Raw genomic sequence first — 14,331 nt, forward strand, 5'->3', positions numbered from 1 at the left:
TGCAACACCTCCACCTCTTGCCCCTCCAATTCTATCACACCTGAAACAACGAAATCCTGGAATATTTATTTTCCAATCACAGCCCTCCTGCAACCATGTTTCACTGATCACCACAACATCATACTTCCAGGTGTCAATCCAGCCTCTCAGCTCATCCACCTTTCTTATAATGCTCCTAGCATTAAAATATACACATTTAAGAAACCCACCACCTTTTATTCTCTGTTTATTATCTTTTTCTTCTTTCTCCCCTACATTTTGGGTCCGAGTGCTTCCCTTCTCTGCCTCCTGCCTACACACCGACTACTAGCTTTCCCTATTTGACTCCCTCCCCCCAACTGTTCTAGTTTAAAGTCTCCACAGAAGCCTTTACAAATCTCCCCGCCAGGATATTGGTCCCCCTCGGGTTCAAGTGCAACCCGTCCTTTCTGTACAGGTCACACCTTCCCCAAAAGAGGTCCAAATGATCCAGAAACTTGAATCCCTGCCCACTGCACCAGTCCCTCAGTCACGCATTTATCCTCCACCTCATTCCATTCCTACTCTCACTGTCTCGTGGCACAGGCAGTAATCCTGAGATGGTTACTTTTTTGGTCCTTCTCCTTAACTCTCCTCCCAACTCCCTAAATTCTCCTTTCAGGTCCTCTTCTCTTTTTCTACCTATGTCATTGGTACCTATATGTACCACGACCTCAGGCTCCTCTCCCTCCGATTTCAGGATATCTTGGACGCGTTCAGACACATCCCAGACCCTGGCACCAGGGAGGCAAACTACCATCCGGGTCTCCTGACTGCGTCCACAGAATCGCCTATCCGATCCCCTAACTATAGAGTCCCCTATTACTATTGCCCTCCTCTTCTTTTCCCTACCCTTCTGAGTAACAGGGCTGAGTAACAGGGCAGGGAGGCCCGGCCGCTGTCGCTACCTCCAGGTAAGCTGTCCTCCCCCAACCGTACTCAAACATGAGTACTTATTTTCAAGGTGTACAGCCACCGGGGTACTCACTAGTCCCTGCCTCTGCCCCTTGCCCTTCCTAACCGTGACCCACTTGTCTGCCACCCGTGGTCTTGGAGTGACCACCTCTCTGTAACTCCTCTCTATGACCTCCTCACTCTCCCTGACCAGACAGAGGTCATCGAGCTGCTAGGTCATCTTGCTGCGAGCTGCCACCCTCTCTAGCTTAATCACATCCTACCTACAGCTTAGATACCAGAATCCCAAATACTCCAAATGTGATTGAATGGGTGGTTCTCAGAAATTATATGCCATCAAAATTTAGCCATCCTCACAAAAAGTATGCGAATCATCGAAAATGGTGATATTAATGGTGCTGGATTGTTTTCTTGATATTCATATGATAAATAGTCCCATTTGATGTCAATTTTTTTAAAGTGTGCAGATATATTGACAACTTATTGACCCAATTCCCCATGAAAGACACAACATTCAAAAGGGTGGCACAAAAATAAAGTGCATAGTAACGCAAATGCATGTCCTAGTATCCAAGTGGATAAAATGTAAATCTCTAAGAGTTAATGTTTCTTCCATATTTATGACAGCAGTGAATAGAAATAGCATGGATCTATTTATCGACGCCCACCTTACGGTCTTTGACTTTTTGGCCAATGAAAAATATTTTCCAAAATGAAATAAACTAAGTGCTGTGGATGAGCGGAGACATTTTGGTGTCAAAATTATCATGAAAACCGACTGATAACTACAGAAAAAACGTTTTTTGTAGCTGGCATTCGGATCTTTACTCATCAGGGGCTGGAATACAAAGGATTTAGGGCTCTTAACTGTAAGATTTTGTATTTAGTTCAGGGCTTCACTCTTTGGGAAGAATAATTTGGACACCAAGTGGTGCTTTGTGGATTTACTGAAACATCACGATGGTTTATAGTGTTAGTATAAGGCAGGGTACATACCGGATGTATGCTACTTTGAATATATAAATAAGATGAACTAAGTGAAATAACGATGATGGAAAAAATGGATTTAGTAGATAAGCATCCAGATGCTGCTCAGGGGGGGTGGGGGGAGGAAGAGTGGTGGGAGTGGAATAGAAACTGGTCAGTAACAGGTGGAATCAAATGGGGAGGGAGTGATGGGTAGATGGAATCGGTCATTTATGAAATCATTTACCTCAATTAGTAAAGCTCGGTTTTCTTCCCAGGCATCTCTCTCATCTTCCAGGTGTGTAGTTCGACAAAACATTTTAGGGCCATCTAGATGCAAAGAGATGGAGTTGTGCTAAGCCATAATCTATTTAAAATGTTGTCACCATAGATGGAGCAGTGCAAGAGTACAGAAACCAAATATATCTACAAAACATTGTAATTTAAAATGTATTTATTTTACCTATGAGTCTTTGGTCATCTTTGAAAAAGAAAAATAAATTTGTTTTCTTCTCAGGAAATGCCACCAAACTGTAAAAACAAATCCAAAACAAATGTCACTAAAGTTACCAAGCAATCACATTTTTTCTCAATTCTAACTAAGGTTAAGAGGATTAAAAGATTTACAAAATACAAATAAAGTTATAATTTTACTAAAAATTAAAATGTAATTCAAATATTATTGTAATAATCCATAATTTTCAAAGGCAAACACAAAAGGATATCAAAGTGATTGTATAATGATTTGCTTTATAATTACAGGTAGCTCTTTCATTGTGTACGCTAATTATGTTATTATTATAATAATTATAATAGTATTATATTATCATATATTATATTATTGTAACTAAATGAATTAGGGAACACTATTTGGTTTAGGTTTATTTTTGTCACATGTACCAAGATACAGTTAAAATCTCTGCATGCTGTCAGTTAATTCATACTGTACACGAGTAGCTCAGCAGGTCGAGCTGCATCTCTGGAGAACATGGACATGTGACGTTACAGGTTGGTTGCCTTTTTAAAGCCAATTGTAGTGGGGGTGATGGGGGGGAGACGGGAAGAAGAAAGCTAGTGAGGGAAGGACAGAGCCTAGCACGTGGTAGGTGATACAAGTGATGGGAGGTTTGATTGGCAGATATTTGGACATTGGCCAGAAATGGGAATAAAGCAAAAGGCTATGAGATACGGCGAGAAGATGCCTGAAATACGAAGACAGAGGAAGCGATATAGGTGGAAGGAGACAGAGGAAGGGGAAAGGGTTGTTGTTGGTTCGATACACAAAATTGGAGATTTTAAAATGTTCGTACAGTGGGGGTGTAAGCTTGCCAAGCGGAATATGAGGTGCTATTCCTCCAGTTTAAGTGTGGCCTCATGCTGGCAGTAGAAGAGGCCCAGCACAGAATAGTCGGTTTGAGAATGGGAAGGAGTGTTAACAGGGTTAACTGAAAAATCCAGCAGGTCTTGGCACACCAGTGCAAATGTTCAACAAAACAATCTTAGCCTATACTTGGTCTAACCACTGTAAAGGCGGCCACATCAGCAGCTTCAAATGCATGTGGATGAAGTTAGAAGAGATCCATGTGAACCTGTGTCTCACTTGGTGGGTCTGATGGGATCACTGGTTGGATGTGAGGGAGGAGGTGGGGTCAGGTATTACATCCCCTGTGGTTGCTGGGGTAGGTACATCGGGAAGGGGTAGTTGGGGTGTGAAAGGGTGAGTGAGCAAGTGATTTTGGAGGGAGCTGGTGGTAGATAAGGTTTAAGGTGGTGGAAGTGTCAGAGAATGATATGTTGGATGTGGAGGCTGGTGGAATGAATGGCAAGAAGAAGGAGAACTCGGTTGTTGTTCTGTCTGTGGAGAGGGAGAGCAAGAGCTGAACTACAGGATACAGAGGAGGCAAGGTGAGGGATAGAAACACAGAAACTAGGTGAAGGAGTAGGCCATTTGGCCCTTCGAGCCAGCACCGCCATTCAATATGATCATGGCTGATCATACAATATCCCATATCCCTTGTTTCCATTAGCCCTAAGAGCTAAATGTAACTCTCTCTTGAAAACATCCAGTGAATTGGCCTTCACTGCCTTCTGTGGCTGAGAATTCCACAGATTCACAACTCGCCGGCTGAAAACGTTTTTCCTCCTCTCAGTCCTAAATGGCTTACCCCTAATTCTTAAATTGTGACTCCTGTACTCCAGCGTTTAGCCTGTCCAAACGCTTAAGAATAATATATGTTTTTAGACCTCTCCTCATCTTTCTAAATTCCAGTGAATATAAGGCCAGTCGATCCATTCATTCATATGTCAGTCCCGCCATCCCGGAAATTAACCTGATGAATCTACACTGCACTCCTTCAATAGCAAGAATGTCCTTCCTCAAATTAGGAGACCAAAAATGCACACAATACTCCAGGTGTGGTCTCACCAGGGCCCTGTACAATTGCAGTAGGACCTCCTTGCTCCTATACTCAAATCCTCTCGCCATGAAGACCAACATGCCCTTTGCTTTCTTCACTGCCTGCTGCACTTGCACGCTTACTTTCAGTGACTGACACCTAGGTCTCGTTGCACCTCCCCTTTTCCTAATCTGACACCATTCAAATAATAACTTGCCTTCTTGTCACCAAAGTGGATAACCTCACATTTATCCACATTAAACCTCATCTGCCCACTCACCCAACCTATCCAAGTAACCCTGCAGCCTAATTGCATCCTCCTCGCAGCTCACACTGCCACCCAGCTTTGTGTCATGTGCAAACTTGTGTGTGTGTGTGTGTGTGTGTGTGTGTGTGTGTGTGTCTGTGTCTGTGTGTCTGTGTGTGTGCCCCACTAGTCACTGCGTATTAGCTGATTAGCTATCACTATCAGTCATAGTGCTTACACTAGCACTGTTCTACACACCAGCGATAATGTGCTATTTTAACTAAGCCAATTAACCTACAGACCTGTACGTCTTTGGCTTGTGGGACGACACCAGAGCACCCGGAGAAAACCCATGTGATCATAGGGAGAGCGTACAAATTCCGTACAGACAGCACCCGTAGAAATACTGGTCCACCTCTGATTTTCCGGAAACTGGTGGCCCATCACCTCTTTTAATCCTGACAAAATTACAAAAGCGCACTTGCTACCCCACCCCCAGAGGCCCCCCTGAACCTAGGTCAGGTGTGGCGGCCAATTTCAACATCGAGACTTCCACGCCAAAATGCCGCCAATCCATATTCTCCAGAGATGTTGCCCAATCCATTGAGTTACTCCAGTACTTAATTATTTTGTGTTAAAATCCGCAGTTTCCACCATCAGAATTCTTTGCCGAAAGAGCTGGGAAATCTGAAGATGTCAGCATTTCCTGGTGGAGTCCACTAGCACAGGATGGATGTGCTGGTGTTATCACGTACATGAAACAAAAGGCTGCATGTCACCCAATACTTGGGGAACCAATTTCCTCCCAGTTAAGTGTTTAAAAGCTGGCCTATCCCCTTATGTAGAAGATCTGTCCCAAAAACCCAGGTCAATTCCAAATTAACAAAAATGTTTTACTTTTTTGCAGTGATATCTTCACAATTTTCTATGTCATCCTCATCTTCAGATGAGCTGTCCTGGAATCGAGGATCTTCATGCCATGGAAAAGCCGACATAGGTACTTGCCCAGTTACATAATGTTCTGAAAAATAGTAAAATACAAATCAAAAGATCTGATTTCCGTACATTTTATAAACTGAATCTACAATAATGTAGGCGTGTAATACATTTGATCAGCACACTCTTAAGTACCCATGATCAGCAGCATCCTTGTACAGGGAAGGATTTACAAATGAGCTACAAATTTTGTGCTTTGTTTTTTTTTTAATCTACACTCCAAATTTACTTTTTGCTAAACTCCACAAACATGTTGTAACCCTCAGATTTGTGTCCATCTTCCTTTCCAGTCAGGCTTTTGGCATGTCACTGTATAAAAATGGCTTTTAACAAAGTCAATAGGGATATCCCATGTGATTGTAACCAAGATAATACATGTAACATCATCTTGTTACATCTCTCTGCAACCTGTGACAAGATTAACCTCACCATCCTCCTCTAACATCTTTCTACCAAAATCCAGATAGGTAGGTCTACACTCACCCAGTTCCATTCTTCCCTAGCTTATCCATAATTATCAACAATTCTCTCTCTTTCCATTCCTGGATGAATACTTTGGAAGCCCTCCAACAAACTAGTTATTGCACCCAGTTTTCAAATGTACTGACAATATACAGCTGTATCTCACTCAACACCACCTCCTTTTGTCTCTCAGTCACCTTTCCATTGCCTCCAAGTTTAACCATTATTTACAAAGGGGAAATCATGCTTGACTAATTTTCTGGAATTTCTTGAGGATGTAACTAGGAAAATGGACAAGGGAGAGCCAGTGGATGTAGTGTACCTGGACTTTCTGAAATCAGTTGATAAGGTCCCACGTAGGAGATTAGTGGGCAAAATTAGGGCACATGGTATTGCGGGAGTGCTGACATGGATAGAAAATTGGTTGACAGACAGGATACAAAGAGTACGGATTAATGGGCCCCTTTCATAGATACATAGAAAATAGGTGCAGGAGTAGGCCATTCGAGCCTGCACCGCCATTCAATATGATCATGGCTGATCATCCAACTCAGTATCCCGTACCTGCCTTCTCTCCATACCCCCTGATCCCTTTAGCCACAAGGGCCACATCTAACTCCCTCTTAAATATAGCCAATGAACTGGCCTCAGCTACCTTCTGTGGCAGAGAGTTCCAGAGATTCACCACTCTGTGTGAAAAATGTTTTTCTCATCTCGGTCTTAAAGGATTTCCCCTCTATCCTTAAGCTGTGACCCCTTGTCCTGGACTTGCCCAACATCGGGAACAATCTTCCTGCATCTAGCCTGTCCAACCCCTTAAGAATTTTGTAAGTTTCTATAAGATCCCCCCTCAATCTCCTAAATTCTAGCGAGTACAAGCCGAGTCTATCCAGTCTTTCTTCATATGAAAGTCCTGACATCCCAGGAATCAGTCTGGTGAACCTTCTCTGTACTCCCTCTATGGCAATAATGTCCTTCCTCAGATTTGGAGACCAAAACTGTACGCAATACTCCAGGTGTGGTCTCACCAAGACCCTGTACAACTGCAGTAGAACCTCCCTGCTCCTATACTCAAATCCTTTTGCTATGAATGCTAACATACCATTCGCTTTCTTCACTGCCTGCTGCACCTGCATGCCTACTTTCAATGACTGGTGTACCATGACACTCAGGTCTCGTTGCATCTCCCCTTTTCCTAATCGGCCACCATTCAGATAATAATCTACTTTCCTGTTTTTGCCACAAAAGTGGATAACCTCACATTTATCCACATTATACTGCATCTGCCTTACATTTGCCCACTCACCCAGCCTATCCAAGTCACCTTGCAGCCTCCTAGCATCCTCCTCACAGCTAACACTGCCCCCAAGCTTAGTGTCATCCGCAAACTTAGAGATGTTGCATTCAATTCCCTCATCCAAATCATTTATATTGTAAATAGCTGGGGTCCCAGCACCGAGCCTTGTGGTACCCCACTAGTCACTGCCTGCCATTGTGAAAAGGACCCGTTTACTCCTACTCTTTGCTTCCTGTTTGCCAGCCAGTTCTCTATCCACATCAATACTGAACCCTTAGTACCGTGTGCTTTAGGTTTTATACTAATCTCTTATGTGGGACCTTGTCGAAAGCCTTCTGAAAGTCGATATAACACATCCACTGGTTCTCCCCTATCCACTCTACTAGTTACATCCTCGAAAAATTCTATAAGATTCGTCAGACATGATTTACCTTTCGTAAATCCATGCTGACTTTGTCCAATGATTTCACCACTTTCCAAATGTGCTGCTATCCCATCTTCAGAATGGCAGGCAGTGACTAGAGGGGTACCACAAGGCTTGATGCTGGGTCCGCAGCTATTTACAATATATATCAATGAATTAGATTAAGGGATTACGTAACATTAGCAAATTTGCAGATGACACAAAGCTGGGTGGCAGTGTGAACTGTGAGGAGGATGCTATGAGAATGCAGGGTGACTTGGGCAGATTGGGTGAGTGGGCAGATGCAGTTTAATGTGGATAAATGTGAGGTTATCCACTTTGGTAGCAAAAACAGGAAGGCAGATCATTATCTAAATGGTGTCAAGTTGGGAAAAGGGGAAGTACAACGGGATTGTTCATCAGTCAATGAAGGTAAGCATGTATGTACAGCAGGCAGAGAAGAAAGCAAATGGCATGTTGGCCTTCATAACAAGAGGAGTTGAGTATAAGAACAAAGAGGTCATTCTACAGTTGTACAGGGCCCTAGTGAGACCACACCTGGAGTATTGTGTGCAGTTTTGGTCTCCAAACTTGAGGAAGGACATTCTTGCTATTGAGGGAGTGCAACGTAGATTCACAAGGTTAATTCCCGGGATGGCGGGTCTGTCATATGCTGAGAGAATGGAGCGGTTGGGCTTCTATACTCTGGAATTTAGAAGGATGAGAGGATATCTTATTGAACCATATAAGATTATTAAGTGTTTGGACATGCTAGAGGCAGGAAACCTGGTTCTGGACTACCCGATGTTGGGAAAGTCCAGAACCAGGGGCCACAGTTTAAGAATAAGGGGTAAGCCATTTAGAACGGAGATGAGGAAACACATTTTCACACAGAGAGTTGTGAGTCTGTGGAATTCTCTGCCTCAGAGGGCAGTGGAGGCCGGTTCTCTGGATACTTTCAAGTGAGAGTTAGATAGGGCTCTTGAAGATAGCAGATTCAGGGGAGAAGGCAGGAACGCGGTACTGATTGTGGATGTTCAGCCATGATCACATTGAATGGCAGTGCTGGCTTGAAGGGCCAAATGGCCTACTCCTGCACCTATTGTCTATTCAGTATTTGAGAACAGGAATGTCCTTCAACTCAATATAGCTTTGATCAAAGCAAACAGCTCCAAACCCCTCCATGCCTTCCCCCCGGCAACTATATAATAATGAATCAGATGATTAAAACATTGATACCACATATGAATCAGAGTTGCGCTTTGGTTTGCCTATGTGCTCTCACCATGATTGCTTACTACGCCTCTATGTAATCACCCAACGTCACTTCGAAATCAGCTCAGCTGCTGCTGAAACTTTCATCCATGCTTGTGTTACTTCATAACTTTGTTCTCTTTCATAAACTAAAGGCCATCCAGAGTAACGCCAGTGTGCTAACACCTTTTATTCATCCACCCAACACTCCTATGTTCACTGAGCTACACTGGCTCCCATAATGGATAGATAGTAAAATAGTCATCCTCTCTCTGAAAATAATGGTCTCAAATCTTCCTCCTGACATAACTGGATGGCATATTTACAGTTTCCCATTCAATCAGGAAATTGGTAACTGGGATGACTTTTCAGGTACTGATATATGAACGTATTGCTGTAGTGTGGGCTGACAGAACACAGTTTCCATATCAATAATTTCATATCAACAAGTTATATTTTATTTTCAATGTATTTCATGATAAATGTAGAAAAGACATTCTGACTAAAGTATCTATTCCACATTTGTTTTCTAATCATTCTCTAACTTTCTCCAGTCTAATCTGTCACATTCTCTAGTCTTGCATCCTGCTGTATATTTGCCTTTCCTCCAATTCTGGTTCGCTCCATGTCACATTTTCTTGCATTCCAGTGTCAAAGTGTTATAAAATCTAAAATACTCAGAATCTTGAGTTCTGACAAAAGGTAACTGATCTGAAACAACGACTACTTCTCTACCCACTGATGTTGGGAGAGCATTTCCAGCTATTTCTATTTTTAGTTTCTTCATAATATCCTTTACAGTCCAGAAAATGTTCTGATTTTCTATTTTATCCATCACTGTAAATTTAAGGCAGATTGGTATGGCATTTTAGAAAATATTTTGCTGAGCTTTTGATCTGTTAGATAAGTTTATAGTTTATAGGTTCTTTATTGTCATTATAACATGTAAACATGTACAACAAAATTAAAAATGCCAACCAGTCAGTGCACCATTCACACATTATCTAAAAGCTAACGATACGTAAAAGAGAAATATCTGAAATAAACTAAAATAAATAACATGAATAAAACAAGCATAAACACACAACCATACATTCTTCTGTCGATTGCACAATCCCTTTGGTATGTAGCGCACCTGCGCTCATTTGGTGGCTATATTAAGTGTAGTTATTGCTGTGGGATAAAAACAGTTTTTGAGTCTGTTTGTCCTTGTCCTCATTGATCTGTACCATCTGCCTGACGGCAACAGTTCAAACAGGGAGTGTCCGGGGTGGGAAATGTCCTTTATAATGTTCTGGAATTTCTTGAGACAGTGGGAACTGTGTAGGTCCTCCAAGGTGAGGAGAGGGCAGCCGACAATCTTCTGGGCGTTGTCAATAGCCCTCTGGAGCGCTTTCCTCTTAGCCGCTGTGTAACTGGTGTACCACACGCATACACAGTATATTAGGATGCTCTCTATGGAGCACCGATAAAAGGACAGCAGCAGTCTCTGGGTGATGTTGTTCTTCCTGAGCACCCTCAGGAAGTGCAGTCTCTGCTGGACCTTTTTCAGCAGCGCAGAGGTGTTCACGCTCCATGTCAGGTCCTCCTCAATGTGGATTCCCAGGAAGCGGAAATCCGCCACCCTCTCCACACAGTCCCCTCTGATGATTAATGGTGTAATGTCCGTTTTCTTCTTCCTGTAGTCTATTATGAGCTCCTTGGTCTTTGAGGTGTTGAGGAGCAGGTTATTCTCTCCACACCACACTGTCAGCTGTTCCACCTCATCCCTGTAGGCGTACTCACCCCCCCCCCCCAGAGATGAGCCCCACCACCGTGGTGTCATCCGCGAATTTGACAATGGTGTTACTGTGGTGTGCGGGGGTGCAGTCAAATGTGTAGATGGTGTAAAGCAGGGAGCTCAGCACGCAGCCCTGTGGAGAGCCGGTACTGAGGCTGAGGGCCGTGGATGTGTGATGGCCCACTCTGACTCTCTGGCTGCGACCCGACAGGAAGCTATTTATCCACATGCAGGTGGAGTGTGGAAGTCCCAGGTCCCCCAGTTTGTCCACCAGTTTGTGGGGAAGGATGGTGTTAAAAGCAGAGCTGTAGTCCACAAAGAGCATCCGCACGTAGCTCCCCGGCTGCTCCAGGTGGGACAGTGCAGCATGGAGGGCTGTGGCTACAGCGTCCTCTGTGGATCTATTCGCTCTGTACGCAAACTGGTGGGGGTCAAGGCTTCGGGGCAGGAGTGATGTGATGTGACGCCGGACCAGTTTTTCAAAACACTTCATCACCACTGGTGTGAGTGCGACTGGCCGGTAGTCGTTGAGGCTGGAGATGTGGGGTTTTTTAGGGCAAGGGGACTATGGTGGAGGACTTCAGACAGGGTGGGACAGTGGACTGGACCAGAGACTGGTTGAAAATCCTCGTAAAGACTCCAGCCAGCTGGTCTGCGCAGTCCTTCAGCACGCATCCAGAGACGCCGTCGGGTCCAGCAGCCTTCCTCGGATTGATGGCCCGCAGCGTGCGCCTCACCTCATGCTCCTCTATCTTGAGGGTTAAGCTGCTGTGGACCATGTGGTGTGATGTGGCTGTCTCTGGTGGCTCCACTTCAAAGCGAGCAAAGAAGAGGTTCAGCTCCTCTGCCAACGAGGCGTCACCTTCAGCAGCTCCAAGGTTGGTCTTGTAGTTGGTGAGATACTGGATCCCCTGCCACACCTGCCTGCTGTTATTACTGTCCAGGTGGTCCTCTATCCTCCTCCTGTAGTCTGATTTGGCCTCTCTGATGCCTCTCTTCAGGTTAGCTCGGGCCGTGCTGTATAAAGCCCTATCGCCAGACCTAAAAGCGGTGTTCCTCTCTTTTAACAGCCGCTGGACCTACCGGGTCATCCAGGGCTTCTGGTTGGGGTAGACCCGGATGCGTTTGTCCACTGTGACAGTGTCCATGCAGTTTTTAATGTAACATAGTACACTGTCTGTGAACACCTCCAGGTCCTGGTGTTTAAACACATCCCAGTTGGTCCTGTCGAAGCAGTCCTGCAGCTGCTGAGAGGCACCATCAGGCCAAGTTGTGATGGTCTTTGTGATGGTAGGAGCAGTTTTCCTGAGGGGAGCATATGCAGGAATTAAAAGCAGGGACATATGGTCAGACTGGCCCAGGTGTGGTAGTGGTCTAGCCCTGTAGCCCAGCTTGATGTTGGAGTAGACCTTGTCCAGTGTGTTAGCTCCTCTTGTAGCACATTTAGCATAAGTAAGGCTACTGGAGGTTAAAGCCTGTTCAAAAGGGAACTGCAGATGCTGGAATATCGAAGGTACACAAAAATGCTGGGGAAACTCAGCGGGTGCAGCAGCATCTATGGAGTGAAGGAAGTAGGCGACATTTCGGGCCGAAACCCTTCTTCAGACTGACGGGGGGTCGTTAAAACCTGTTAGCTTATGAGATAATATGTTCTATTCCCAAACCTAATCAGCAAAATGAACAAACAACAGTCATAAATATGTTTACCTGACTTTTGATTGCCATCTTGGGTTGCTGCTTCAAAAAACGAAAACGTAAAATTAGACGAATCTTCTTTTGCAGCATCATTACTGGATGGGTAATCAAATGCCTGCTGGATGGTTGGCATTTCACGAGGTTCAGGACACTGATTTTCTAGCTGAATTTCATCTTCCTTAGCCAATGTAACTTCGTTTTCTTTGGTATTGGAAGTGAACATCCCTTTCAAGTCCTTATTGACATCATAATAGATTTCTTTTGATACTTCAGGAAGTTTCTCTTCCTCTATTTTCCTTTTCTTTCTTTCTGCTTTGCTGCAACATTTATGAAACAAGTCAGTAGTTAAAATCAGACTAATATGACCTAGATCAAAGCATCTTTTTCTTAGCAGAAACAGACTTCAAAATCGGGTTAAAAGGTACGAGGAGTCTTTTTAATCATAACACGTTGAACCAAATGGCAAGAAATATAACTGGGCTCAGTGGGATTACCAATGTCTTTCCCAAATCCATTGTACACATTTACATTTGTCAGTAGAATAACAGAGAAAGGATGGGGAATGATGTGAAAAATAAATACATCTCCACAAATAAAATACTGTGAGGAAGTTAGATCTGGCAGATTGATTTTTTAGTGATTTCCGATTTTGTACAGCGATACACTCAAAACATTATTTTGTTTATTGCAAGATTGTCAATCTGGTTTTTCTGAATATTAAGATTTTTTGAATATCTTAATGTCTTAAACTGTAGTAATTGTTTTGAGATATCACAATGTGAATGACAAAGTTCAAGAAATAAAATGTAATCGTCAAAAATTTGGGAAGACATTGTGAAAAGCTCAATTTTTATTAACTCTTTTAAAATACAACTTAATTAAAAATATTCTCATGTTTCTTTAAAATTAAATTTCAATACTGTTCATGAATATGTTGCATGCAGTTTCAGTACTGTTGCAAAATATTTATATTTCCTCCCTCGCACATTACCTCATACCCTCGAATACTAACATGACAAATCATATTGTGTGAACGCAATAGTTATGCTCAAAATAGCATATTTTTGCTTTGATTCTGAATTGGGGCAAGGCTAACTTGAAGAAGGGTCTTTATCCGAAACGTCACCCATTCCTTCTCTCCAGAGATACTGTCTGTCCCGCTGAGTTACTCCAGCTTTTTGTGTCTATCTTGGGAGTAAGAAAGCCTGGAAGACTAAAGAAATTTAGTCTCTGGTCAGGAAAAAGGAGACATGGATCAGGTATACACAGCTGGGATCAAGCGCATCCCTGAAAGAATTTAGGGGAGAGAGCAGTATATTAAGAAGGAAATCAAGAGGGCAAAAAGGGGTCAAGAGATAGCTCTGGCAGACTCGGTGATCATTTCGTTGAACACCTTCGCTCAGTCTGCCTTAACCTATCCGATCTCCCGGTTGCTCAGCACCTCCCATTCCCAATCTGAACTTTCTGCCCTGGGCCTCCTCCATTGTCAGAGTGAGGCCCAGCGCAAATTGGAGGAACAGCACCTCATATTTAGCTTGAGTAGCTTACACGCCAGCAGAATGACCGTTGACTTCTCTAACTTCAAATAGCCCTTGCTTTCCCTCTCTCCATCCCTCCCCCTTCCCAGTTCTCCCACCAATCTTACTGTCTCCAACTACATTTTATCACTGTCCCCCCCACTCCCCTGACATCAGTCTGAAGAAGGGTCTCGACTGAAAAAGTCACCCATTTCTTCTCTCCAGAGATGCTGCCTGTCCCGCTGAGCTACTCCAGCATTTTGTGTCTACCTCCGATTTAAACCAGCATCTGCAGTTCTTTCCTACACATAACAGAATCATCATGGGTTGAGGCAAAGTCGAAGTAGTTTTATGAAAGGGGTAAAAATATATAGATGCTGAAACT

The 14,331-nt window shown here is 43.6% G+C and overlaps 1 protein-coding gene across 3 annotated transcripts in view; it reads right to left on the reverse strand.

The window, feature by feature from the left end:
• Positions 1-14,331, reverse strand: part of nol8 (nucleolar protein 8) — a 56,160-nt gene that overhangs the window by 9,995 nt on the left and 31,834 nt on the right. For all 3 annotated transcript variants that reach the window (XM_033037265.1, XM_033037263.1, XM_033037264.1), the window contains 4 exons: positions 12,442-12,746; positions 5,440-5,563; positions 2,363-2,430; positions 2,147-2,229 (listed from right to left, as the gene is read on the reverse strand). In XM_033037265.1, the coding sequence (XP_032893156.1) occupies positions 2,147-2,229; positions 2,363-2,430; positions 5,440-5,563; positions 12,442-12,746 (580 nt within the window). The remainder of the gene's footprint in view (positions 1-2,146; positions 2,230-2,362; positions 2,431-5,439; positions 5,564-12,441; positions 12,747-14,331) is intronic.

The sequence above is a fragment of the Amblyraja radiata genome, chromosome 18, assembly GCF_010909765.2.
Source record: "Amblyraja radiata isolate CabotCenter1 chromosome 18, sAmbRad1.1.pri, whole genome shotgun sequence".
NCBI classification, from domain to species: domain Eukaryota; kingdom Metazoa; phylum Chordata; class Chondrichthyes; order Rajiformes; family Rajidae; genus Amblyraja; species Amblyraja radiata.